The sequence below is a fragment of the Chroicocephalus ridibundus genome, chromosome 3 (genome assembly GCF_963924245.1).
Source record: "Chroicocephalus ridibundus chromosome 3, bChrRid1.1, whole genome shotgun sequence".
Lineage (NCBI taxonomy): Eukaryota > Metazoa > Chordata > Aves > Charadriiformes > Laridae > Chroicocephalus > Chroicocephalus ridibundus.
Window position 1 is genome coordinate 65,842,225 of NC_086286.1, and position 27,513 is coordinate 65,869,737.

General features: G+C 40.7%; 2 protein-coding genes across 11 annotated transcripts in view; one reads left to right on the plus strand and one right to left on the minus strand.

Annotated features, from left to right (window-relative positions):
• Positions 1 to 23,817, plus strand: part of MAP7 (microtubule associated protein 7) — a 120,436-nt gene extending 96,619 nt beyond the window's left edge. The window contains exons 8-18 of one of the 7 annotated variants that reach the window (XM_063329509.1): positions 1,101 to 1,249; positions 3,167 to 3,282; positions 3,688 to 3,968; positions 7,645 to 7,822; positions 9,726 to 9,921; positions 11,451 to 11,552; positions 11,840 to 11,890; positions 11,979 to 12,036; positions 14,438 to 14,576; positions 21,167 to 21,393; positions 22,081 to 23,814. In XM_063329509.1, coding sequence (XP_063185579.1) covers positions 1,101 to 1,249; positions 3,167 to 3,282; positions 3,688 to 3,968; positions 7,645 to 7,822; positions 9,726 to 9,921; positions 11,451 to 11,552; positions 11,840 to 11,890; positions 11,979 to 12,036; positions 14,438 to 14,576; positions 21,167 to 21,393; positions 22,081 to 22,091 — 1,508 coding nt within the window. In that variant the 3' untranslated portion in view covers positions 22,092 to 23,814. Of the gene's footprint in view, positions 1 to 1,100; positions 1,250 to 3,166; positions 3,283 to 3,687; positions 3,969 to 7,644; positions 7,823 to 9,725; positions 9,922 to 11,450; positions 11,553 to 11,839; positions 11,891 to 11,978; positions 12,037 to 14,437; positions 14,577 to 21,166 lie in introns of all 7 variants that reach the window. The other 6 variants (XM_063329511.1, XM_063329513.1, XM_063329508.1 and 3 more) reach the window with 6 other exon arrangements.
• A 204-nt stretch (positions 23,818 to 24,021) lies between these two features.
• LOC134513206 (uncharacterized) overlaps positions 24,022 to 27,513 on the minus strand; it is a 28,608-nt gene continuing 25,116 nt past the window's right edge. For all 4 annotated transcript variants that reach the window (XM_063329518.1, XM_063329517.1, XM_063329515.1 and 1 more), the window contains exon 14: positions 24,022 to 26,956. In XM_063329518.1, coding sequence (XP_063185588.1) covers positions 26,835 to 26,956 — 122 coding nt within the window. In that variant the 3' untranslated portion in view covers positions 24,022 to 26,834. The remainder of the gene's footprint in view (positions 26,957 to 27,513) is intronic.

The following is a 27,513-nucleotide window of genomic DNA, read 5'->3' on the forward strand; positions in this document are numbered from 1 at the left end:
CCATATAGAAGCTCTACTTTTCCTTCAAGTAACATGCTGAATAATAATTATGCTAAGACTGTATTAAATGCCCAGGAAAGACAAACAGGAGCAGGCAAATAAAACTCTGCAGTAATTACGTTGTTTTCCCCAGTCTTCTCCTTCAGTTAAACCAAGAGAAGGCGCAAGAGTACTTTGCTCAAGAAGTTCATCATGATACGTTTTGTAGTGTTACAGTTCTCTCTGAATATGTAATCAGAACACCGTATGCCTGATGAACTGCCATTTGGTAATAGTCTTTGTCCTTGTGCAAACTGAGGAAAACTGCCATCCTAGTTACTCATACAAATATTAATTTCCAAGTTGATTTGTTGTTGTTAGCCCGTTGCTGCTGTTAGTTTTTGTAATGTGTAAAATAGTTTGCAGTCGAGAATGTATTTGAGTCAGTTGTTATTCTAGCTTTATCAAGAAATATTAAAAGTTGTTAAATGGATGGTCTTCAAATATTCCTAAATGAGGGATTTTTAAAAACACATCACTTGCTGAAAATTGTAAATAGCAATTTTGATTTCCTAGATGAAGCTGGTTTTTATTGTTAATGTGTTTTGATCTTTGTGTGTATGTCTCCTTTTATTTTCCTCAACTTCCAAGACCGATTAATAGGCCATCTGATTTTAGTTTGATTATTTTCTGTTCCGAATGTAACTGAAACTCATGTCAGTGCATATACTAAGCTCGTCAGTCAGACCAGTTGTTGTATCCACTGCTTTTTCAGAACCACCGGTTGTATAAAAACTTACCAGAAAATTGTTACTTTCTATTGTTACTAACTATGCCAGTTATATGGCATACTTCTTAATTTATTTAAAAGAAATTATTGGTTTAGAAATGGGAAAGTACATGAGTGCCTATTGAAATTGTCTCATTACTATATGTGTGGCCAAGCTAATGTGTCAAATGTTGGTTCTGACTTGAGAATTACTCATTCCTCTATGTATTAATACCTTCTTTCTTTTCTGTCTTTCTCGGCTGTTTCTGTTCCTGCTGGCTTTCCTCTGTCAATTCTCCAATGCTCCTCTGTAATTAAAATTAATAACTAACAAAACCAACCAACACCGTAGTTATCCCCATTTGTCCCCGTTCAGCATCTTGCAGCCCCATCAGTCCTCTGTCCTACAAGTCCATGAACTGTAGATATCCAGGAGACCGAGCAAAACTTTACGCCTCTACTGATGCTGTTGGACGCAGGAGAACAATGCATCTTGGAGGGGTAAGCGTGCCAGTTGTAGGTAAGCTAGTGCCCGGTGCCATGACCACCTGATCGCATTGCTTGTCAGGACAGGAATAGTTGCAAGGATACTTGACGAAGTCTGATCCTCCCCTCCACGCTGTCCCCACCCCCTCCAATTTGATTCATAATTGGCTGGATTTTAACTGAAATATTATCACGTGGTGATGTGGCCTGATTATGCACAAAAAAATCCGCATAGAAAAACACCTGTGTTTGCAGAATGGCTGCCTTAGCTTCTCAAGAGGCACAGAGGCAGGGTGGGTCCTCTCTTCTCAAGTGGATTCTTTGCTGCCTTTTAAGGCCCAAGCTGGTGTGTTGCACCTTTTCCCTCTGTGGGGAATCTGTTTTTTACCAGGAAGCTGTTTTCACAAAGCCTGTAGAACTTTGTATCTGAGGCCTCTAGCAAATTGAGCGGAGCCTCTGGGATAAAGAGAGGGGAAGGCATGCACTCACACAAGTCCGTAGGCATAAGCACACGGAGCACTGTCACATCAGCTTCACTTTCTTAGGATACTAGGCTAGTAAAGTTTTCCTCGTTGAGAAGGAAGAGGTGTTGGTTTAAGAGCACAGTTTGTAAGCGAGGCTTCCCACAGATCACCCGTTCATTCTGAATGATTTGGTAGCAGCACTGTGACCGATCTGAGCTTTCAGAGAAAAATCAGAACAGTGTGATGCAGGCAGACCAAGCTCATGTTGACTGTGCTCCAAGCCCACGGGATGCACTCAGCTCCACTTCAGGTATTGTTTGCTGAACCAGAGTAGTTATATTTTGCCTTGTGCTCTACAGCCTGAGTTTGTTTGGAGTGCGAGAAGAGTGAAGTCATCTCTGCAAACGATTGTGTAAGAGGTGCTTACGTTTTCATTTGGCCTGATGGGCAAAATATCAAGAGGCAGTGCTGCTATTGACGTCCTTGTTGGAAGCAGTATTAATGAAAGTCGCGTGAATCATAGCCAGTACTTAATCTTTCAGGCAGATGGTAGTATATTGAAGTTTAAGTTAAGGCACAGCACTGGGATATATCAGTAGAGAAATCTCATAGTATGCGCGTAGTGCATTGTAATCTCCGGGGCTATCAGTTTGGCACCTATTGGATCTTTCTCATCGCGAATGTTTTGAGTTTTGTTTTTGGTTTGTGGGTTGTTTTTTATTTGTGTGTGGGTTTTTTTAAATTAAAAAGAAGAAAGGTTGATGCATTTTGGTGGAGGAGACAATACAAAATTGACTGAGTTAGGAGCTGTTTTCAGTAGCCTGTGTGATGTGGAAAGTCTTTTATTGTTCTGTAAACTTTTATAGGAATTCAGTTTTTTACTTTACTGATATTAAGAATCAATGGCAAAAAAAGTATGCACTGTGGAATCATCCAAGAAAAAAAGAATAGGATAATGGTTGTACATTTGAGGGCTTTGAGGGCATCTGTGGTGTTCACATATAAGCATGAAAGCAAAAAGCTTGTGCTATATAGGGACCGTGACTAAGTGTGAGTCTAGGGGAGGAGCGTGGGGCAGGGAGGAGTGTTTTGTTCTTTCTTTAAATGAAATCCAGGTTTTATGGGGAGCAGTGGAAGGGTACTGTGTGGCAATCCTTAAAGATCAAACCTTAAAAGGTAATTTTTTACCTGTGTAAAAATAAGCCTCTCCAAATTAGCCCATTACATCTTAAGACAGTAGCGAGCATGATTAAGAAGGATTCTTGTTGTCAAATGCATGTTTCCTGACAAAGGTGGTGGCAGGTTACGGGGACTATATTAATGAACTTGTAAAACAGACTGTAGAAAGGACTGACTCAGCACTGCTTTTCTCAGCCCCTCAACCCCTCATCCTTAACTGAGCTTGCTTTGCTTTCTTTAGCCGTGTGGACTCTGGCTTGACTTTGTCTTTTTGTTTGCTGAACTATAGACTGACAAAAAAGAAAAGGAAAGAGGCCATTTGTCATCCAGCTTCTCGGCCAGTTTTAAAGGAGGTCATTTCTCTTCCAACCCCAAAGCTAGATCACCAGCTCCCTCTCCAGTTTGGTAAGCCAAGTACACGCTTAGCTGGAGGTTGAGCTATAGGCAGCTCTGATTGTTCTATTACTTAAATGTGAAACAGTGCAAATTTATTTGGTGATGAAGATGTTTTCTCTCTGCAACAAAGGAAAGACAGTCCTGCTTTTAGAAAAATGTTGCTACTGCTTTGAGGAAGGGGAAGGAGGAGGAAGTTACCTGGTTTCTTCCCTCTTGTCTGGGCTCACGCATCTGGAGGGTTGCAAAGAGAAGCATTTTGCACGAAAGCTAATCGGTTGCTCCAGCAGTCCTGCTTGATAGCAGAGAAATAAAGAAGTTATTTTATTTTTGGCTGTTGTAGTTGCAGAGGTGATCGGTAGGTTGTGTCCAGCAGACCGTGGCTGATAGTGATTGTCGCTCTTTGTGATTACACAGGCATGCATCAAAGTCTTTGCCTTTTTTGCCTGGCACACCCAAGCAGATAACTTCCCCACCTGGTTCCTCCAAAGTTTCCTCTGCTCAGGCACGTCCTCCTTCTCCTGGCAACATCCGGCCAGTCAAAAAAGAGATCAAACCAGAGAGTGAGAAAAAAAGACCAGAAAAGGAAGCTGAAAAGGTCAATGAAGAGAGGACAGAAGAGAGTAAAGGAACTTCAGCAGGTGCTGGAGAATCTGCAAGTCAGGAAGAGCTCACTGTCCAGGAAGAGCTCGCTCAAGGTAAGGAGAGGTTCTCCTTTAGGTTAAGGAATGTCCGAGCATCTCTTATGTTCTTTCCCTGTCTTTCTCTGAAACAGTGTATCTTTCAGTAGTTTTCTGTCAAGTGTTAGTCTAAATTTTTCAGAATGTTCCTGCAGATGTATGTGCGTTATGAGGAAACTGTAAACAGGTCAAAGCCCTCCTGCTTGTAACAGTCAACAGGCAGACCTGCCTCCCGCGGTGGAGCTTCACAGCCCCTTTTCTGCCCTTTCAGACTGGGATTTTGTCCCCCCACATCACAACACAGCTTCTTTTCAAACTGTTGAAGTAGAATAATAATGATCTGAAGACTAATGGTACAGGAAGCCATCGCATAAGGTAGTGTGAGCAGTGAGAATGTATAACTCTAGTAGACATACACAGTACAGTTGTGCTGATAACACGAGCAGCTTACCTGTAATACTGCAAGAGTACCACACCATGGGAGAGATTACCAGGATAAAGTGAAATGCGGAGGAGAATCAAGGAGAAGAGTAACGAGGAATAGGCAACACTTTTCAGGGAAAACGAGTTATTTTAAAAAAAATATTACCCAACAAACAAAAAAACCCCACACCAACCATGGAAAGCAGCAAGGCAAAAAAGGATGTACACACAAAATAAAGCAATGATCATAAAGCATAGGAAGGGCAAAAGGTAAATCTGAAAATGAAAAATGTAAGTGTTCTAGCAGAGGTTTTCGTCCATTTTAAATATGGCATAAGCTGTCTGTCTCGCAGATGGGACAGAATGGCCATTGTGACCACTAGGATTCCCAGGACGGATTACTTAGGACTCTGAATTTAAAAGACCTAGATTCCCCAGTGAGTGATTGTCCTTCAGAAAACAGTTTTAAGTATTAATAATCCTGCATTTAACTGCAAGATGTGTAGTTGGGGGTTGTTCTTCTGTGAGAAGACCTGATGTGAATTGATTTCTTTTGTACTAATAAGTTCTGTTACAGTAGTGCCAGCCTGATGCCCAGGTCCTACCACACAAGGTGCAACCACACAAAAATGTAGAGATTCACTATAATAAATGGATGCACCTGTTGGCCATGGGCATGTGAAGAAGATACGCGCTAATTGCCATGTTAGCATGTGTCTTCACTGCTCTTCTGATAACCTTTTGCCTGCTTCCTCTTAAGGAGAAAGCTTCCTTTTAAAAGGATTTTGAGGATACCACGGAGATAACTTTGCAAATGTTTACAAGTTGTAGTTCCCCAGTACAAGGTGCGGACCAGAGGAACATCATCATGCTTATTTGACAGTTTAGCTCAGGAGGAAGAGAGGCTTGATTTCTTTGCAGAGTCAGTCAATACTTGAGTTTGTGACAAGATCACTTAGTATGGAAATGGGTTATGTGTGATAAAGATATTCAAAAGTGAAGTAGTCTGTATTCACAGCAAAGCAACAAGTAGTGGAGAGTGGGGAAAGCAAAGGATACTATAGTCAAAGTGGTGAGCAGCACTTCAAATTGGATGTCTTTTGCTAAAGCGGAGGAAGTGACGATCGGGACCAAAGATTGAGACCTCAGGCTAAGCATTTTGTGTGTGAGGTTAGAGGACAGCTTTTGTACTGCTGATGGAGGCTCAAAGTGCCAAAACTTAGCCACTGGTTGAATGCAAGAATTTAGAGAGGGGCGAGTGCAGCATTTGGACATTGCTGATGTCTCCTAGGTCTCTGTTGCAGGTGAACATAGCTGATTTCTGCCAGTTGACTGAACTTGCCTTTCACCTGCCTGGCTCAGCTGCCTGCTAGGAGGTAACTCCTCCAGGAGGTCAGCAAGTAATGGCCACTGATGGAGCTATTCAAGCTTTTTCAGGCAAATCTCACATGACTTTATGGATGCCAATGAAGTTTTAAAGGTATTTTGGGTGTGCCTGTGCAAGATGTTGTCATCTTTGCTGACAGCAGGGCAGGTGTGCGTTAAACAGCTACTTGTTCCACTGGCCAGCTTCAGCACCTGAGCACAAAGCTGTGCTCCCTTCAAGAGTGACCGCCCTGCCTTGGTCCATGTTAGTAAATTAAAAAGGGCTGAGGTGCAGGAACTCTGTCATTTACACTGTTTAACTCTTACAAAGGCTCTCTGGTATGTTTCTAAACCAGGTTGTAATTGTGGCCTCACATTTTCTTACCTTCTGTCCCCAAGGCTACTAAGAGCATAGCTCTACAGGGCTCCCAAGATCTGTAGTGATCAAATGACATACCTTTTTATATTTGACCATCTCAGAACTTTCTGTGTTCCCAGCTGTGTCTTGGAGATTAGCCCAGGCCTGGACTGTTCCCTAGGGGTGGACTGAATACCTGTTTTGGTAATGTGAGAGAGGCCTCTGGCTGAGGCTAAACTGTGCCAGCTTCCCCCAGGGCTAGAGAACAGGCCCTGGCACTCTTTAAATTACTGGTGTACATGTATCGTTTGAATTCAAGGTGAAAGCCCTGAAGCAGTTATAGAAAGACCTGCATAGTTTTTACTTGACAGAAGAAGACAGCAGAGAGGTCAGCGGATGTGAGCATTCAGCACAGACAAAGTAGGTGAACTTGAGTCTGTGTACATGATGGGGTGTAGGAGGGGGGAAGTGGGGAGGAAACCTCTCTACGAAGTTGTTAGTGAGGTGAGGAACATGCTGTAACATCCAAAAGGGTGACTAGAAATATAGATTTAAAATCATCTCCTGAAGATGCTCTGGATGTAGATTTATGTAGATTTATCAGGATGTAGATTCTAAATGTAGATTTAAAATCATCTCCTGTTCCTGATGACTTATTTTACATCTACCTTCCCAGGATTGGAATCTGATTCCATTAACAGTTCAAAGTCTTCCCTATCCATGTTTGCCTGCATTACCAGCTGTGATTACCCTGGGAACGCTCCCTTCAGTTAGCTTGTGTGTTGGTAATGGTCCCTGGCCTCTAGCAAAAAGTGAACTTGAGGCACTCTGTGCCTGTGCTAGAAAATGCAAGGCAAACTTACAAAAATGTGAACGTGTTTTACTTGAGAAAAACTTGTAATACCTTCTCTACCAGGTGGCCAAAGCTGGGCCTGGGTAAAGAATTTATACGATGGCACTATTCAAATCTTAATTTGAACATAAACCATAGTTCACCAGTAGGGGCAAAGCTTGTTAAGAAGCTGTGTTCTGGTCTCATGAGTTGCCACAGGTTGGTGTCCTACAGTTATTGCAGATCACTTCAGACAGTTGATGGTTGAGATCATGAAGTCACCAAAAGTGACTGACCTGTCACCAAAAAGTCTGGCTCTGCTCTTCAGATGTAGGCTATCAGACAAAGAAAATACAATATTGCAGTGTTTCACTTCTGCTCTCTGAATAGAATTGGGCAAACTTAAGATGTGATGGTAGGGACTTGCTGAGTGAGCATAACTCCTGCTGAGCACCTGTCAGCGTTTATTCTTTTGTCAGAAAAGTTGGCTTAACCTTTCAATTCAGCTGTTTTCACATATCCTGTAAAAACAAACTTCCCTTAAGGAATATGAACCCCTAGAATCCAGAATTGTGTTCCTCCTCTGAATCGTTTATAAAACCACATAAGCTTGAAAATATTTTACAGAGTATTTGGAACTATTTTCTGTTCCTTTCAAGAGTGTCATCTTGGCTTCTGTGTCTGTACAAACTAGTTTTCCTTCCCTTCTGTTTTAGCAGCCAGCCCATCCCTATCTCCTGCTCCACCAGCTCTTTCTCCAGCCCCCACAAAGACCTCTGCAGGTACAACTGACCCTGAAGAAGCAACAAGGCTGCTGACTGAGAAGAGGCGCCTTGCCCGTGAGCAGCGGGAACGGGAGGAGCAAGAAAGGAGGGAGAGAGAAGAGCTTGAAAGGTGATTCTAGACCTCTGGAGTGGAGAAGATATGTTTTTAGCAGCTTCCTAGCAGCTTCTTGTGTATATTTTGTTGTTATATTGTGATACATGAAGCACAGTACTGAAGTGCAGGAGGCACTTCCCCAAAAGTTCCTCCCCGAAAACAAATCTTTCTGCTGCGATTTTTATATAGGACCAATACATACGTACCTAAGCAGATCTGTAAGGTTAAAACTTATCCCAAGTAGTGCTTTAAAATAGGACAGGAGGAGGGAGCAAATTCTTGCTGTGATGATTCATTGTTTAGAGATTAACAAAGCTATACTTGTTTATTCCAGCTAGAGAACTCTGGTCAGACGTTTTCAACTTTGTGATATGGGACAATGTCTCTTGCTTTGAATTGTAAGATCCCTACCAGGGGTGGTTTGTTTTCTCATTTAAAATCGAGACCCCCAACAATTTGGGAGGGTAACTGATGCTGCATCTCATTTTCTACTAGAAAATGAGTAGCCCATCTGGATGCTTACGACTGTCGCTATAACACAAGTTGAACATCTTTTAAGAGGGATGCCATGGCTCTGCAATTTGTTGGAGTTCTTTAACAATACCGTGAACATAGGAACAAGGCAGAGCTAGTTAAAATAGCCTGGCTTTCCAAAAGGTTCACAACATGGTCCCTCTCAGAAAGGGTTGTAAAGAAAACAAGCTGCTGTGGCATAAGAGTAACATGGTGAATAAATAGTAGGACCGAAAGATCGAAAACAAAAGGTAAAGAATAATCAGCTTTCACACTGAAAGGAGTTTTCAGTCTCTGCTCAGCGCTTTCATAAATGAACTTGAAAGGAGTTGTGGCTGGTGATATAATGCTGGGCTTCGGTGAGATAACGCAGTTGTGAAGTTTCAGATGTATCTTGTATTGCTGAAATACAAAATGGAAGCTGAATTGCAATACTGCTAAGCATAAAGGACTGCATATAAGGAAATAATCCTAACAATTTATGTGGTGGTGGTCTCTGGGGTAATTATTTCTGAGGGAAGAAATCTTGTTTGGAATTGAGTGTATGAAAGTATCAGGTGAGTCATGGTCAACAAGATAAATTAACTGTTATGAGTTACTGGAAAAGGAGAACAAAATGAAAATATCATTCTGAACTATCCAACATGAATCCGTTTCTTGAATGTTGAGTTTTATATATTTTGAGATAGTAAATTCAGTAAAACTGGGAAAATAACTGCAGACATCAAGGAAGATCGCAAGTACAGAACAGCTCCCATATGAAAATCTGCTAAACGGGTGAGGATTCTTCAGCTGGGAAGACCATCTGCCCTCGACTTCTGAGTGGGGATATGCTGAACTGCAGAGTCCTAAATAATTTGGGTAACATCAAAGGTGAAGGGGAAAAGTTATTCACTCCCATAACAGAAGGATGACGGGGTATTGAGTAAGGTTAGGAGGTAACATTCAAAAATGAGCCAAATTAGGTACTTTTTTTTGAAATCCAGAAGTTATTGCCACAAGATAAGGTAGGCACTGAAAATGTATGCTATTTCAAAATATGATCAAATCAAATTACAAAAAGAAGTGTTTTGCAAGATGCATTAAAGTCAATGATACTGTTTCTGATTCAGAAAGTACCCAAGTCATAGATCAGTGGAAGCCAGGCGTATGCTGGAGAAGTATTGGTATTGCCTTGCAAAGTTGTTATGTTCCGTAGGGCTTCACCTTTGGCCTCTGCTGGAAGCAGAACAGACAACTTGGCTTGACCCAGTTCCGCTGTTTTGATGCTTATATGAATGGGAGAGCAGTGCAATCTTTATCCAGGTGTTCTGCAGTGCTGGTCTCTTAGGTCAGGAATCTGGTGATTTGGGGTTTTTCCATCCTTTTTTAATTTATTTTTCTTGTGCTCATTTCATGATTGCAGGCAAAAGAAGGAGGAGCTGTCACAGAGGATAGCTGAAGAAAGAGCTCGCCGAGAAGAGGAAGAAGCTCGCAGGCAGGAAGCGGAAAAAAAACGAAGGAATGCAGAAGAGGAGCGGGAAAAGGAAGAACGGCTGCGCCGACAGGCAGAAGAGAGAGAACAGAAGGAAAAAGAAGAGATGGAGCGCATTCAGAAACAAGTATGGTGCCCTCCTGGAATTTCTATGCCGGTCTGGTTGGCAGCAAAATGGGTGAAGCAACACCTCTTATGCAGCACCTAGATTAGAGGGATATCTAAAATTTCAGTGCTATGTATAAAGTGAATAGGGTTGTGGCAGAGTTCATTCCATAGAGTGGTTCAAAGAGCAAAGATATTTCTTTTCAGCAAAAACATGTGGTAGGGAGTTGAGTTTTGTTTTGTTTTGGTTTTCCCTTGTAGAATTCATTTATTTAGAACAAATCCTTTCCTGTTTCTGATAAATTGTGATGAAAAAATCAATAGAGTTGTATTGGGGGATTTTAATGCGTGATGTTATACCAGAGAACTCTTTGTCCCCACAGTTCTAGAAAGTCCAGATGCCAAGATAACTAACTATTCAGAGTATTGGAGACATAGCACTGCTGACTTCTAATCCTATGCCAAATATTGCTTTTGTGTGGGGCTAGTGGGAAGGGGTGGGTTTTGATCCCTTTAATCAAGCCAAGGAGAACCTTTACCTGCTGCAGTCCTGAAATCAGAGCAGCTACTCAAAAGACATGAAAGTAAATAAATCAAAATACAATTTTTCAAGTGCTCTCATTTTTGGTGGGCGTAATGTTGCTTTACTGGCTTCAGCAGTGCCTGTGGTAAGCATTTTGGATAGTAGTCTTCTCTTCTCGCACATGCTCTTTTTGCACTCACTTTCTCACCCCCAAATTCAGCACTTCAGTCTGCCTTGTAGACATTAGTTTGTTGGGTTTTTTTCTTCTGGTATATAATTGCATGTATGCTTCTGAAAATAAATGTTTAAAGGATTGTGTTAGTGAATATAGCTTAGAAGATACAGTTTATTTTTTCAGATGTATGCTGCTTTCTTTGAAATGCTAAACTGGGGTACATCCCCAGTTTAGCACTCAAATAATGCATGGCCAGGTTTTTTTGGATGTTACAGCCTTAACAAATGAACTGTTGTAGCAGTTCCATCATACAGCACTGTCACTGTCAGGGAGCCCAGCCTCTCTACGGTATATTCCAGACAAGGTTACATTTAATTAGGAATGGAATGGAATGCTTGTGCAAATATACTTGTGGCTGTTTGCTCTTGATCTCATTAAGCAATGACTCTATTGGCCAAATAAAGCATTCTGCTGCTTTTGTTTGACTCTCAAAAACATCCACCACTCAAAACATGAATCTCTTGAATACTTTCCTGGCTGCTGTTTTAATGGTGAAGGTTAGGAAATGTATTCCTTGTTTATCATCTGGTGTGCCTTCATCCACATGCCTCAGAAAAGGCACAGAACAAAATATGATGTCTGTTGTTTAGTTACACATCTCTTAATGATATGCAAAACATGGAGATTAATCAAGAAACATGCAATTCAGTCTGAAAAGATCGTTGGTGACTTGTAGACCCTAAAAGAGTCTTTTCAGGGTGTTGTAGATATGCATAGTTAAGCAGATATCGTATAAATCTGTCCTTAAATATTAAATTATTCTTCACTACTTTTTCTTTTACCATCAACTCAGAAAGAAGAGGAAGCTCGCCTAAGGGAAGAGGCAGAGCGGATTCGATTAGAACGCGAAAAGCATTTCCAAAGAGAAGAGCAAGAGCGCTTGGAAAGGAAGAAGGTAACTCAGTACATGCAGAGAAACTGTAATTAGTTTTGCCTTGGCAATTTGCTTCCACCTCAGCTGTAGAAAGTTATCCATGATATAAATGTGGCTCAGAAAAGCTGCGGTCTTCATCTGTGTAGCCTGATGTGAAAGTGAAGGGAATATTGCCAACAGGAATAAATAATTCATCTTTTTGCAATAAACAGATGCAACTGATAAATGACAAACAGTTGTGGTTTGGGAGAGAGATTTTTAAACTAATGCTGGCAAACATTATTTTACCCCTTTACATTTCATTGTAGAGGCTTGAAGAGATCATGAAGAGAACGAGGCGTGTAGAAGCTGTGGATAAGGTCAGTGCTGCTACTTAACGTGTGTAAATATTGGGCATGTTTCACTTTAGTGCCATTCTTAATTTACAAAGCTGTGCTTCCTTTGTAGAAACCCAATGACCAGCAGAATGGACATATATCAAAGGCAAATATTACTGGAGAAGCAGGTATTGTGTTTAACTGTGCCCTGAGCGCAGCTGGTGAATAAATGCCTACTAAGCACAATGATTTGAGATACAGTTCTGAAACTTGGCACACTAACTGCAGTAAAGAAAACCATGAGAGGAGTATAACTGAAGTCTTAGCAAACATTACTTGGCCTTTCCGTGTAGGTAGTTAGCCATTACTAAATGAGTCAGCTGTTTTAGCAACTTTGTCACATTGTTTAACGAGAGGGAGTTGCTTACAAAGTGTAATTAAGTGAAAAGAAACAAATTGTTTTCTAATTCTGATCACAAAAGAAACTGATTTTATAGTTTCTTTTGCATAGTATTACAGATGCGGTTGTTGCAGACTTACTCCATTTCCTTAAAGGGTTATTTGATCTCAGTCACAAAACCAAACTGTTTGTTATCCAAACATCTCCCTGTGATTTCTCTTCCACACCTGCTGCCTTATTCACTTGGTCTTAATTTCTGTTTCTTTCAAAATTCAGCTCCTACAAAAGCTTAGAGTCTCCCTGTCACGTCCACACTCTTGTTCTTCCCTCCTGTTCTGTTACCTTTATATTTATTTTTTTTTTCTGGTCATTTTAGGTAGTTTTGTATAAGATTTCAATACTTACAATGAAGGAAGCAAAATAAAATGTAGCTCATATTCAACAATCATCAAGTAAGAATTAGCAGTATTTAAAGATACAGAAATCAAGCTATCAAGTGGCTTATCCTATTGTAGCATAACACATTTCTCTTTTGTCTTCGAGTTGAGTAACGTAGGGTAACGTAGGAGACAAATAACAGCACTGGCGGCACGTACTGCCTTTTTTTTTTTTTTTAATGTTCAAAGTGAATGCTGTAATTAGCACTGCCAGGGAACGTTTTGACACAGATTTCATTACATCTGTTTGGAAGCTATTTGTTTACATGTCTCGGGGCGTTGCGGGGGGTGGGAGTTATAGCACTGTGGAAGGTGCTATAAGCCACTTAAACAGTTCTTGAAACTATAAATGGCTCTATGACCTGTGGCTAGCGCTTTCCTGCCCGAGGTAGAAGACAGTTTCCTAAGCCATATGAGAATTTGGACCTCCATTTCCCCAAGCCCAAGGGAAAGCTGGAGTCCTTGAGTGACTGGATAAAGAGAAAACTGCTGTCACCTTCAGGACTGCTCTACTGTTTGGCTTTGCTTTATCTAGATGTGCTATTGAGTTAAAGGTATGAATGAATGGGCATATTTCAGCCAAATCTAACTTTACATATTATGCTCTAGCAGACTTCTGATTATATACAAATGGTGACTTTTCTCCTTTTTTTCAGTCTGACTGTTTGGCAAAATATGAGAAGACCTTTGTGGGAATGGTCAAATCACACAATGAAACAAAATCCATCGCCTTTTTGTCATTTGTTTGGCCTCTGCTTCAAAATAGAAGATAACTCTCCCTTTCCAAAGCAGAACAACTTTCTTCTGCTTTTCTCTTTTAAACGTTAAAGCCAATGTATTCTCCTCTTAGTCCACTTGCAGAAGCACCAAAACCTGTATTGCTAACACCTTTTGTGTAAAAGCTTGCCAAAGATCAGACTAAGACACTTGGTGTAAAAGACTTCAGCCCAAGCATTTTGAGCATAGCAAAACAAGAGCGGCTGAAGGAGAGTCTCCTCAGATGAGGTTTTGGGTAACAAGCCAATGAATCCTAAATTATCCTTGTGATTATGGTAACAGATGCTAGTATGGGTGGGGTGCAATTGCTTCCTTTTAGTGAGCTGTATGTGAATTAGTGTGACTGTAGGTACAACGCAGGAGGCTGTAGTACTTTAAGAGAACATCCCAAGACAGGCCAGTAATATCTATCATACGGTCTTTGGATGAGGCACAAGGATACTCTACTTTTTTATTGCTCTTTACATCATCTATAATAGTGATTTAGTACTTGTTGAAAGAAGTATCCTTCCCATGGAGTTTTTTTCCTCTTGATTTCCTTTTGGGTTACAGCCAGTGATCAACATAGGAACCAAGAAAGACCAGTGTATGGAACTGATGATGTGTCCCAGTGTTCTGCTATTCCATTCTCTATTGCTGCTTGAAAAGTACCAGCATAATACCCTGTCAGAGATCAGCCTGTTTTGACCACTGGCTTACGTCTTGGCATAGTGTATATCACTGTAAAATCTTTATTCTTGTCTGTAAAGCTATATCTTTTAAATCTCTGGCATTTACTTCAGACCCGAAACAGGGCTTGTGTGCTCAAAACCTTGACAAAGGAGGCCCGGTGGGGGAAGGAGGGGTGTGTGGGAGCTCTATTTTTTAAAACTGTAGCTTGCCTTGACTGTGCTGTCTGTTGTAGGAAATGTTTTATCCTAATCTGCAGGTTGATGGTGTGGCTTAGTTTTATGAAAACCTGTTTTCTGTCTCTAGTCCTAACCAGTCCTGCGTCTCCCCTGGAACCTGCAGGAGGGCCTCAGCTTCAGCAGGCAGCGCCGCCTCCGCACAACGGGCAACCCGTCACCTGCACGCGTGTGATTGTTTCACATCAACCCCCCGTAAATATGGACAGGTAAGAAGACTGCTAGGTATTGGAGGGCGTTTAGGGGATGAGGGTTACTAGAGTAGTAAATTGTTTTCAGATCCATGTAGTCATTAACTAAAACGAGATACAGCTGGTCAATTTGTCTTGTTTCCCGTTTATTTTTATCTTATCCTGTGTTCATCTTTCACTTAGCACTTTTGCCAACTGATAGGGAAGAATTTTGTAAAAATACAGCAAGTTCTTTGCAGTGTTTCGAACAATTTGTTGCTTGCCAGCAATTATTATGTAAATTGAAACTTAATGGAGAGGGCAATTTTTTTCTGTTCCTTTCCAGGAATTAAGCTTCATAAAAACCACTCTGGATTTGCAGTGCCAATTTTCTTGTTTGGAATAATGAACACCTTGCTCTCAGCCTAGATGTTTGGATTTCTGAACTGCTTGAAGCATTAGGAAGTCTTGTTTACTAAGCGAAAGTCCCTCATGTGAGACAAAAAGCCACTCATTTTTGGCTTTGCATTAAAAAAAAAAAAAATCTTTGTCCTCTATAAGGAGAATTTGGGGAGGCAGATATTTAACATTGGGAGCTCTCTGTAGCCATGAAGCAAGTCACTCAGACTTTGAGAAATTGTTGAAATGCTTGAAACCTCGGTGTTGAACCGAGTGAAGTCTTTTACATAAGCATGAGCTGTCAGTTATTTCCATTTTAGTAATGCAGAAAGCCAAATAATCCCTTAGTCCTTTCATGTTTTATGCAGGTAGTGCCAGAATATGCAGGGAAAAACTTGAATGTGGGAAGCCGTCATGCAGTCTGTAATGGGCGGTATGCTTCAGGGTGTGATTGGCACTAATTGACGGAGGAATTTGCCCTCTCTCGGTCCCTCCGTATGCCTGGGGGATCTTAGTCTGCTGTCATGCTGACAAGGATGCTCCTGCTGAGAGAAGGTCTGTCAGTGACACTGAGTACTGAGCTGCACTGGATGAGCTGCACAGAGCTGCCTCATAATTGTCTCGGGCAGCTATTAAATGTTAATCACTCGCAGCCTTACATGCACCTTGATGTTTGTAATACAAAATGTGCCGCGCTAATGAATGCTGTCATGTAGCATTAGAATCCGTGTGGAAGGAACCTTGGAATGGACAAAGTGAAGAATGAATAAATGAGACTGAAGAAGAGCGACAAAAGTAGGAAGTGTGTATAAGGCTGTGGCAGGGGAAGCTGGTGTGCCAAGTTTGGGTGTGGAGGGACTCTACTTTAGAGGGACATCCACGCTGACGGGGAAGGCAAAGGCTGAAGTGCTTAATAGCATCCCAATGTAAACTTAGCCCCGCTAGACTGAAAACCTGTTGTACGAAATACGTAGCTTTTAGATTTTAACATGTAGTGAAAGCCCCAGGTGCCAACACCGCTGCTACTGCATCTCACGTGCTGTGGTTGTCTGGCATCTAGATGTACCTGATATCGTAGCACACAAAACAGCAACAGGTGGAGGTGGTCTCTTGTGTGAGCACCTCACTCCAGTCCCAAGAAAGATTTGGGTTTTGTCTGGAAAAGACTTGAGCATGTTTTAAGGGAAAGATAGTTCAGATTTCTGACCAGATAGTTCAATTTCTGACCAGATTTTCTGAACTCGTGGGGAACTTGTGGCATATGCTTGTACAGGCCAGAGGAGGGAGTAAAGGAGAGGAGGCCTAGAGCAACAGTCGGTCTTGTTCTCCTCTTACAGTGTGGGAAGTTTCATTGGGTCAGTGAGTCTGTTTTGTACAGCCCTGGGGTCTAGCCTGAATGCGTGTCTTTGAACAGGACCAGTGGTTGGTGTTCAACCAAACCCAGAATACCTGTATTTGGGGTCACTCCCCAGACACTGCAGGTGCTCCGTCCCTTGCACCAGTAGCGTTGAAGGAGGATGACTCGGAAGCCTACTAGAGGTTTGTGTGAAGTTAAGGAGTTCTACTCTGGGGGGCTCAGTAGGAAGTTGCCCGACTGCTTACTGTGCTGAACCTTCATCCCTGTTCCCCCCCGTCACGTCATCCATCCCATGTCGGCTCTGTGGCAGGGATTCAGTTGGAAATAGCACGCTTGCTTCCATGGTCACGAATACAACGCAACTGAGAAAAATGGAAAGAATTCTGGTGGACCTAGGGCAATTGATTTAAATATTTCACCATTCTCTGTTGCTGCTTTTGATCAGCAATGCAGATCTCATTGTTGTGCTGGAACTTCATTAGCATGAAGATCATGACAATTGATCTTCATAGGCCCTAATGAAAAGGCTGTGATCTGCTGCATTATTTACCATTATCTATTGTCAACAATTATTAGTTTTATTAATAAACATTTGTTGCAGATGATAGGTTGACACAATCATCTATCCCACCTAATAAGTTTGTCAGAATTTTTATTGGTATTCCTACTCCTGTGATTTAAATAAATAAATTTTTTTTAATCAATTTTAATCAGTTTTTGTTAGGCTTAAAGCTTCTGCACTTTGCATCGTGAAAGAAAAAAAAACAGATATATTTGCATGTGAATTGAGCTGGTTTACCATGTTAGCACTCAAGGTTTTCAAATAGATCTTACAGGAGTTCTCGGTTCATAAAAACAATTTATTTTTTCATAGTTGCCTGAGTTAAAATGACATGTCTGAACATGAACATGATTTTTTGTGGTATGTAGTTCTACGTGGTGATGCAAGGGTTCTGATTTTGCCACCTATGCTTGCTCTGAGTATCTTCTCCACAAGTAAATTGGGTTAAACAATTTCATGCTTGAATGCTAATGAAGAATAGTGAATTGTTGGGAGTGACCTTATATCTGACCTGTAAGTCTGCGGTGAGAAGACCCACAATTGAACTTAAATGGAGACACTTCTTATCCAGGTGTAGTATGATGGAAAGGGCAACACTAAATATATTTTAAAATGGAGCGTACCATGGAGATTTTCCAGTTAGTCAAGTGTCTACAGTTACCAATAAAACTGGTAGTTCATGGATGCTACAATGTTTTTAACAGTATGCTAGCTTCTGGCTAGATTCTGGGTTGTTTTTTTTCCAACAAATGGCAAAAATGAATATGAAACAGTAGTTTGAAAATACGATGTAATGTTAAAGTATTTTCAAACTGTTGTAAATTATAAAAGATTCCAACAAGGTTTTTTTCTGGACTCTTTACCGAACAGTAGAATCCTGGAAGAAAGACAATGACAGGAGCTGGATAACCAGTACAGCTGCCTAATCCATCTCCCACTTGCAGATTACTGCTTCTCCTCTGCTTTCTAATTCTTTACTCAAGTTAGATCCTGCCTGCTACTTCTCAGAAAGTTATTTCAGTACAGTGGTTTGTTTTGACGTTATTTTTCTTATGATACTTATTCTTATCCTGTAATTCCCCCTATTTTTTTTCCCCCCCTGTGCTGCGTTCTATAAATGCCTGCAGTGGGCCTCAGTGAGAGCGGTTCACCGCATCTGTGTCTCCATCCCCCTGTAAAGGGAGCTGGGTTGGATAGATTAGGTAACCAGTTGTTAGAAATATACAGTTAGACAAGGTGATTGTCTCAATATCTTGTCCCTGGAAAAGAATGTTACTGAGTTCAAATTCTTATGTAGTGTTCATTGCTCGGTCTGTAGGACAGCACACTCGTAATTTGCTTTAGCGCCGCCTTCCCTTTTTTAGGCCTCCAGCTCCTCATTGCTGACTGATTTCAGTGCTGTTGTCTCAGCAGATTAAACATGAACACGGCTTTATTTAAATCATCCAAAAGTCTGGGGTCCATTTCCCTGTTAATATCTGTCTGTGACATCTCTGCTAAAGTCATGACATTGTCTTTCAGGTCAGGAATAGCGGGTGCGGCGTGGTAGTATTCTGGCACATTTCAAAGGCCTACAAATCAGTATTATTTTTTTTTCTTACTCAGTGTAGATTTCAGATGGGTGATCAGAAAGACAGATATACTAAATTCTGGTCTTTTTTCTTTACTCCCTTCAAACTCTTTACATATAGATTATGTTTACACAGAGCTTTAGCTAAAATTATCTACATGAGATGTAATATTCAGTCACTTTTAACTTTTTGGATGTTGCAGTTCCTTTAATTACATTAGCTGCTCTTCTCTCAACTTCCTCTAGTCTGTCCTGTTAGTATTGATGCGGCCAGTTCAAAATGCAAAGCTGCGCAGATGCTTTTTTTTTTTTTTCAGCTACCATAATGCTGTCCTTCAGGTGCTTGCAAGACTGTTATGTTTGGAAGTGCACTCTGAATAACTCAGGCAGCTTTTTTTTTAATTTTTATATTTTTTTATTATATAGGTGTCTTGCCACAAGCACCCTTATGGAATATGTTAAAATGCCAAAATTATCCATTTCTTAGAGACAGACGTGCAATATTGTATGCCTGAAAAGGATATCTCCAGTGTGCTGGATACCTAGACATTGCTAGGAATGTAACGTAAGACAGTAAGAATGGCTGTAGCAGATCAAAAATCCATTACTTCTTTGTGTTCTTTGCTTTAATGGCCTGTAGCAGTCACTTAGGGAGAGAGTGTAAAGGAAAAAAAGGTGAGTACCAGGAGATCCTCTGGTCAATGAAGAGTTACCTAAAGTATTGTGGTCCAAATGCAACCATAGGTTCAAGTAGTCCCTAAGCTGCTAATTACCAGAAGCTGGAGGGTTTACCAATCTCCTAGGAATTTGTCTAATCTTTTGAGCTTATGGCCTCCAAGATGTCCAGTAGAATTAATTCCACAGTTCTGTTTTTCCCTTTATTTCTTCTAAGCTTGCTCCCCTATGAATGAGCAGTTGCTCTCTTCCCCCCTCTTTCTTACCCCATCCATCAAACTTGCCGCGTTATCCTAGCTCTGGTAAGGTTAGTGGTAGTAGATGGGGAAGTAATAGGATGCCTTGTAAGGAATAACAACTTAATAACCATACATTATAGAGCAGGTTTTATTAGTCCTAAAGCATTTCACAGATTCTGCTCCTCATCTTACAGATGTGCATCTCTGGCACAAAAGGGTGATGTGACTTGTGACCTCTCCCAGGCAGCCAGCAGGATTTCTGTGTCTGCTCTCAAACTCGGTGCACTGAAACATACTTTTCACTTTGAAATTCGCTCAGCATATCCACAGATGGAAAAAAAAAAAAGGGGGAATGCCTTTCTGAAAAAGAACTGGCGGTGCTTTAAAAAACTGGGAAAGGCTTGATATAAAAACCGGCCTGTCACTCTCACAGGAAATCTGGGCTTGGGATAAAGCGTTGCCACTTTCAAAAGAGCAATGATTATTTTCTGTCTCTTGCGAAGTACTGTAAAACAATTCTGTTATTGTTTGTGAAGAGTTAGACACCCAAAGAAGCCAGCAAATTAAAATAAATCATATGCCAATTACAAGCAGATTTGGGGATTTAAGACTAGTAAATGTACTGTCAGGAGAAAATTAGCCTGTGAAACCAAGCCACCTGCTCAGAAATGGCCTGAGGAAATTGATAGCCTAGTTTAAATCTAGGAAAATTGCATCTGAGCCTTTGAGGCTGAAGCATTTCCAGACAACCCGCACAGTCGTGATGTGGTCTGAACAGGGAATAAGGCACTCACTGCTGTCAGGATCTAACTGTTGAGGGCCTTAAGAAGCACCAATGAAAGATCACATGATTGTTGACTGTCAGTTGAGTACTTCTGGAGGAGCTTGTGGTCCCATTCCTGTCATCCTGCTCGCTAAAGTAGCACCTTAGTTTCTCCCCTCTGGCAAGAGAGCGCATGCCGTCTGCAAAGACAGCAGGATTTGACAATACGGGGCATAACGAAAGGGTTGGGAGAGGAGGAGAGGGGCAACACCATGTGACACGATGACGCGTCTTCTCAGGAGAGTACGTGTAACTGGAGAGTGCGTCTGTGCTTGTACCGCTCATAAGCCATCTCTGTCAGCTGGGAAATAGAAAAGGAAAGAAAGCACAGATTGACGTGAGGGATGCTGGGAGGTGTTTCTTTTGGCTTGGGCATGATCAACGGGAGGAGTTGCAGGGTCAGGTAGCACCTTGGAAATCAGGCCTAAGAACTTGTAGGGGAGGAGGGGCTGAAAGGAGATCTGCATTCATATGGGAGTTTTTTCTCTGGCTGAGTGGCAGGTAGAAGAGGCTGTTGCAAACCCAGAGGCTGGAGGTGATCCAAGGAATAACAGAAATGACAGTGGTCTTATCTAAGGGCAATTACATTGACTTGCAATAAGAGGAAGGGTATGGCAAAGGCTACAAGAGCTCAAAAAGGTGTTAGAGGCTGTAAATTCCACTAGGTGGATGGCTCAAGATAGCAGTGGTGGTGCTGCAGGGATTTTTCTTACTACTTCCCATTGTCCTCACTTCTCGGAACTGCAGTGTCCATAAAGCGCTCTGTAGTTCTGGGTACAGAGTAGCCAAATGGTAACAACTATCCCGTGGATTTGAGAGAAGGCATATCTAGTACTTGTATACAGAAACAGTTTTTCTACTGCGGTAGGCACATAGTTTTGTTTTTACAGGCTAAAAGAATGCTCTGGATTAATGCAGTCTTTCTCATTTGTAATATCACTTTGAGGACGACTAAATTCCTGTTCTAGATGAGATCTATGAGGAAATACCCATTTCTCTTTCAGCAATCTCAATCCAGAGAAAAATGCAAACGAAAATGGAATGTCTATGCAGAATGATAACTTTGAAGAGATCATAAACCTGCCTATTGGTTCTAAACCACCCCGGCTGGATGCCATGAACAATGACGGAAGCAATAGTCCTGAAATTCCTTTGAATCCAATTCTAGCCTTTGAAGACAAGGGGACTCTTTTGCCTCAGGTAGATAGTGTTCAAACACATCAAACAGCAGGTAGGTTTCTCCTGATTCATTAACGCTTGTAAAGTGAGGTAATTGACAGAGGACCTAGAGCTCTAAATTGATGAGACTTGATTCATTTAAGCGTTTTTAAACACCATATTATTTGGGGAAAGGAGCGTATCTCCTCTCTGTAAATCTATACGTGCCAAGTACATAGAGATGCTGTGCAAATTATGACGAGGCCTTATCTTTTGTTCGAGGGGGGTCTCAGTTACGCTGTGCTCTTGTGCCATTTGAAGTTGCTTGAAAATGTTTGCCCTGTGCTTTCAAACAGAAGCGCTAACAGGGACAACTGCTGTTCCTGGCTTACGATCAGCAATTGCGTTCCAGTTCTGCACATGTAATATCTGATTCGCACACGCGGCAGGAGAGCTGGTACCTACCTCCTTTGTAAAAACTCTGGATGTACTTCCCTCACCAAGTTCTCGCTGACATTAATATTGAGGGATGGTTTGCTACACACGAGGTTTTTCTGAATTACATCACAACTTTTAAAGGATGTTAGGTAAATAAATACTAATTTAGCAAACTAAATTGGACTGCCACTTTCTCTTTCCGTGGCTAGAAAATGTAAGGAAAAATCATCTTACAAGAAAATAATTACATAATTGCGTAGCATTTTGAAGTAAGCGTTGTTGCTCTTTGCTGACCTGTCACTTTCGATACCTTCTGTTGTAGAAGTGATCTGATTGTTTCTTCTGAAGGACCAAAGGTGATATGAGCATCTCTGCAGTCAGTGGAGTTTCTTCCATGCTATGAAGGAGTGTTTTATTTTTTCTCTCCAGTTTTTTAAAGATTTCTTGAATATCTTTTTTGGAAGGACTTTAGTAAAACCAGCAGAAGAAATGATGGGAATAGACTTGGATCACCTTTCTAATAGCTTTCATCACTAGAAAAATCATGCTTCACGTGCATTACTTAATATGGCTTTTTCCAACAAGCTTTTTCTGTTAGTAAATGGATATTTCTGCATTCCTTAAGACACAAGACACTGGAATCTGAAAGCAATGGGCTGATTTGGGTGGTGGGACTGATTCTTTTTTTAAAAGGTGGGTGTTGGTTTAGAAGGCATAATTGTAAAATTGGCAAAGAATCTTTTACACTTTGTGGTTCTAATACTTGAAAAATGAATACCTCGTTGCTCTACAAGTAGAGTTAATGGGGTGTTTTATTTAAACCTGTTGGTTTAAATATTATTGCAGAGAACTCTAATTATGGGGGCAAAGTATAGGCTTCTGTATCAGGTTCTTGTAAATGTAATTCCTACAGGGACATTCTGTAAATTGAGATGTCACTATGATTTTCTCGCATTTTCTCTAAAAACACAAAACGAGGCAGGTTTTAAAATGTGAACATTTGAAAGCGCTATTTTTTCATGGACAAGAGGAAAACCTATTGTTCTCCTAGATGATGTATTTATGAATTTTGTTCAGTACGGAAATAAATCATTAATTGAATAAATTAGAAAAATGTGTTAAAATGATACTGCAAACTTGATTTTTTTTTTAGTTACATCCATGTTCACAATACTATAAAAGGTGTGTACACATACGCACACACTCACGAGGAAATACCTTGTTCTGAGTCCTGTAAATTGCTGCTGTTCCCAATGATGGAAGACTTTTCCTTTGCCTTATCAGACTAAAGACTGTGAAACCTGAAATATTTGATTTTTTTGGATGATGAAGCAGGTTTGTTTGGAGATTTTTTTGGTTTTGCTCGTTTCAGAGCAAAGGGGAAATGGTCATTGTGCTTTTTATGTAGTGTGTGACTTTTATAAAGCAGTACAGTTTGAGTGACAAGAGGAGCAATGCAGGTTGCTTTCTTTGTAGTTTGATGCTGATTTCTACTGTCATCGTTCCATCCCTCACTTTTGGTTGCTGTTGGGCAGAACTGCAAAATCTTGTACCTTTTTGTGCTGCGATAAACAATGCTGTTACAGGTAGAGCTGATTTGAGTTTGAAGCGCCAACCAGGGCTTGATGCATGGCTCACTGAAGTCAGTGGGAAGATCCTTGGCTAGGGGAAATGGAGGTTTATGGGGTTTCAGTTCACGCTACCAAAGAACGTACTGTTAAGATTCCGGCACTGGCCTTTAGTGAGCGCCGAGCTGGGCCTGTAGGAAGCTGTGCAGAAAGTCTGTGCTAGCAGAAGAAATCCTCTGAGAGAAAAGCTGAAGAATTTTTTGAAGAAATTACTTGCTGCTGCTGCCAAGTGTTCATCTTATACAGGAGATGGCATAAAAGCAATGGAAACGCAATGAAAGAGACTTCATCTGCCAGAACATGTATGGAAGGGGAAAAACAGCCATTCAGCCAGAATGCTTTCAATAGTAGCTTGTGACACAGTAGAATGAAATGGGTTCCTTTTGTGCTTTCTTTAGTTTTCCGTGTACATAGCCACAATATTTTGAAGTGTCCAAAGTATGTAGTTTTTCTTTAAACTTATATATAGCATGTAAGTACCAAATAAAACTTGTTTGAAATATTTATTTCTATTTATATTTTCATTTTCTTGCATAGCTGAAGCAGGAGTCAATCTGTGATGGAAAACTCTTCTTGCTACTCCTGCTCTGCTTAAAACTTTTCTTCAGGTTTCCTCTAATCTCTTTACTAGAAAATTAATACAGCCTCATTTGCAGCTAGAAACAGAGCAAAGAAAAAGCCAGTAAGATTTTGCTTCAATTTTAAGTTGACGATTCCTTTAGGCTCAGGTTTAAATGATGTTGATTTTGATCTATTTAGGCTCGGGTATAAATTATGCTGATCTGGTGTTTGTGAGACTTCAGAACGCTTGCTTCACTGTTTGCAGCACAGGTGAAGAACCTGCTTCATTTCTCATGTGTGTTTTGGTTGGTTGGTTTTTTGAACAGGACTGCAGTAAAACAAATTTATAATTATATTCATTCCAGGTTTGCTTCAAATGAGAGAGAAAATTTCCTCCTGGCCAAGGGCCCAACATGCAAACAAAAAACTAGGGAATTGGGAGTAGAACTAGGTGTATGAATTAAAAAAAACAAAACAAAACAAAACAAAAAAAACCAAACAAAACACATGCAAAAAAACCAAAAACCAAACAAAACAAAAACCAGAACTAAAAAACATGAAAAGGATGGAAACTTTTAAGTCTTTGGTTAAGCCCATTTCTTTAAATGCAGGGAAAAATTGTTTCTTTTCTGTTGAATGTTGTTCCTGACCATCAAATACGGTATCAAATGAAGGCCAGCTCCTTTGCCGGCTCTTGCAACTGTTTTTGTTTGTATTAGGGGAAGGCACAGTTAACTGTTCAGTGAGGTAGAAGCAGCAATTGCAGAAGCGGCAGACAGCTGTTCTGAAGGTAGGGAGCAGAAACCTCCCAGAGCAGCTAGGCTGGCCTCTGGAAGGACTCAGTCCTTGCTCACATCTTAACGGCACAACATAAATGCTTACAGGGGGGACGTTCAGCGAGATTAGTTCAGTACGTTACAATGTTATTCACTAGCTTTGCTTGTTTCACAGGTCTCTTATCTCCTCATTCCGGATGAAGAATGCTTTGTTGTTTTCTTTCTTGCTAAAACCTTGAAATAATATTTGTAATGAAATACCTAAGAATACAGATACAGGACAGATTCTAATGTTGTTACTTAATATTGCACTGATTTTCGTTGTGGAAAATGATCTAAAGTCACCCAAGCAGGTGGCGCGAAGTTTGAGATTTTCTGATTTTGTTCCTAGCTGTGTCGTTCAGCTCTCTGTAGGCCTCTGTTTTAATAAGCTCCACTGCCCACAGCTGAGCACGTGGGTCTTTCACATGAGATTTCAAAAGAAAATTCCTGTCACACATGAATATTGAAAATGCCACACTGCTTTACCTGAAGTCTCTGTCTGACCTGTTTTTTAACAGGTCTTTTTACTGTGCTGCAGAGAGGCTTTTGAGTGTGGGGTTTTTTCAAACAGTACTACTGGAGAGAATCTGCAGTCATTAAAACGAATCATTAACAAAAATACCTCCCCCAAGCACCAAAACTAAGCTTAGAGATTTGGGCCACAGTAAAATATAATGTTGAGCTCTTAGTTGACAGAACGATTTTTTTTATTTTTTTTTATTTTTTTTTAATCTCATTTTTATTCCATGTTTGTAGCCAATAGCAGCTCTAAAGCTCTACATGCGTGTAAGAGTTATACCATGGTCCGAAGTACCTCAAAAGACAGGAAACTCTTCTGAACTGTTTTCATAAGAAACTGTGCTATCTGGGAGCAGATGTTTGCCCTAAGAGTGGTTCCAAAATTTCAGTATTCCAGCCAGTTCAATATGGAGTTCTAGGAGGATACTGGTATTTAAAAACAAATGTATTGATCAAAGGTGGAACTGGATTACAAATAGATGATGATGATTATTAGATTACTATTCTCTTATGAATTAAAACCTACATTAAAAAACTAGTGCTGCTTTAAGGGTCTGTGCTACTTTTTTTTTCCTGGAAAAATATGGTTTAGATTGGCTAAAAGGTCTACGAGACAGACTCTTTCCCTCTGGAGGAGAGGGAAGGGGAGGTTGTTCAGTATCCTATGTACACGTAAGAAAATTAGTTGAATTTAAACATATTACTACTTTTTTGTGCATTTAAAATGAAATATCAATATCAAAATATAAGGTCAGTTCCTAATTTTGCCAAATATGTTCACTTTTTCCCTGTTGCAAGTATTTTTGGAAATAATTTACCACTTGCAGAATACAGATTTCAGCATTCAAACACATGTCGCCCAAATCTTTCACGGTAGCTGCTACTTTCTGAACGTGCTCTGTGCACCATCTACCTGCCTCAATGTGCCTTTGCTCTTCCGCTGGCGAGCAGTGCCTACAGTGTAGGCAAGGACCAGCTTTAAGGCTTGTCCTATTCTTGTTTCTTACAAATTTCTTGCAACTTCTGAGTTGTGCCTCAGCAGTTACTTCCTGTAGTAACCTGTTAGTGGTTTGCTACCTTTATACTACATGTTAATTCAATTATTTTCTGAAGTCACATCCCTGGAGCCTGCTCTGAAGTAAGGGACATGGAACAGAAACAAGGATGAACGCGGAGTGACCTGTGTACTTGAGAGATGGCTCTTCAGTAGAATTGGCCTGTTACGGGAATAAAACTTCAGGAATACAGCGCTGTTCTTCTGGAGAGGGGAGGTGAGGAAACAAAAAACAAACCATGGGAAGCTACCCAAGCATATCAGGTGTTTTCCAAACTGTTGGAAGGAATGTAGCTGTAGTCCTCAAGCACACTTAAGCAGGCAGCCAAAGTGTTCAAGGGGACTGTCTTTTGACCTGCTCCGATTCTTGTTATCGGAACATCTCTTTTCTATGATGAAAATGCGAGTAGCAGGAAAACTTGTAACTACAGTTGTCTTCTCTGAAAGTCCAGGCTCTTGGATCTGTTAAGTCTTCATAAGCCACCTGGCTTAAATATTAACTGTCTTCGTGGCAAATAGCTGCCCTGAGGAGCTCTTGAGTTTCTTCTGTTTGTTGACGGACTTGCTCAAGGAGTTTGGCCATTTGGCTTTTTCTGAATGCTAATGAGAATTCTGGATCTGAACAGGAAAAACAAGTGTTAGGCAACCTGCTGGTCTTCCCTGTATTTTAATGCAGATGCTTAGAAAGCTTATATTTCAGGTTAGATACAGTTGATGGTTCTAATTACAGTGTAAAGTATAGAGAAGGCAGAACAATATTCTTCTATCACACAAAGCAGATACAAATTCAGTTTTCATTTCTACGACCATTCAAGATCGTTGGCTGCTGATTTCTCCTGATCCAGGTGTCTAAAGCTCAGTTGCCAAATTCAGCCTTATGCAGCAGGTGCATATCAAGACATAAGAGGGTCTTGGCTCTGGTTCTACATATGCAAAGATATACACTGTATATATTTATTACCATATTGTAACTCTCATCTGTACTCAACTTCTACCCAAAACCGAAAAAACTACCGAAAAATGTAAAAAAAAAAATCAACAAACAGAATTTAGAGTATGAAAAAGATGTGAGACTTCCCAGCTTTAATACCAGCTAATCGTGCAATTTGCTTGTTTGCTTGCTTTATCAAAAGAAACTAAATTAATATTTCAAGTTTTTAGGTTGCCTCTGGTGC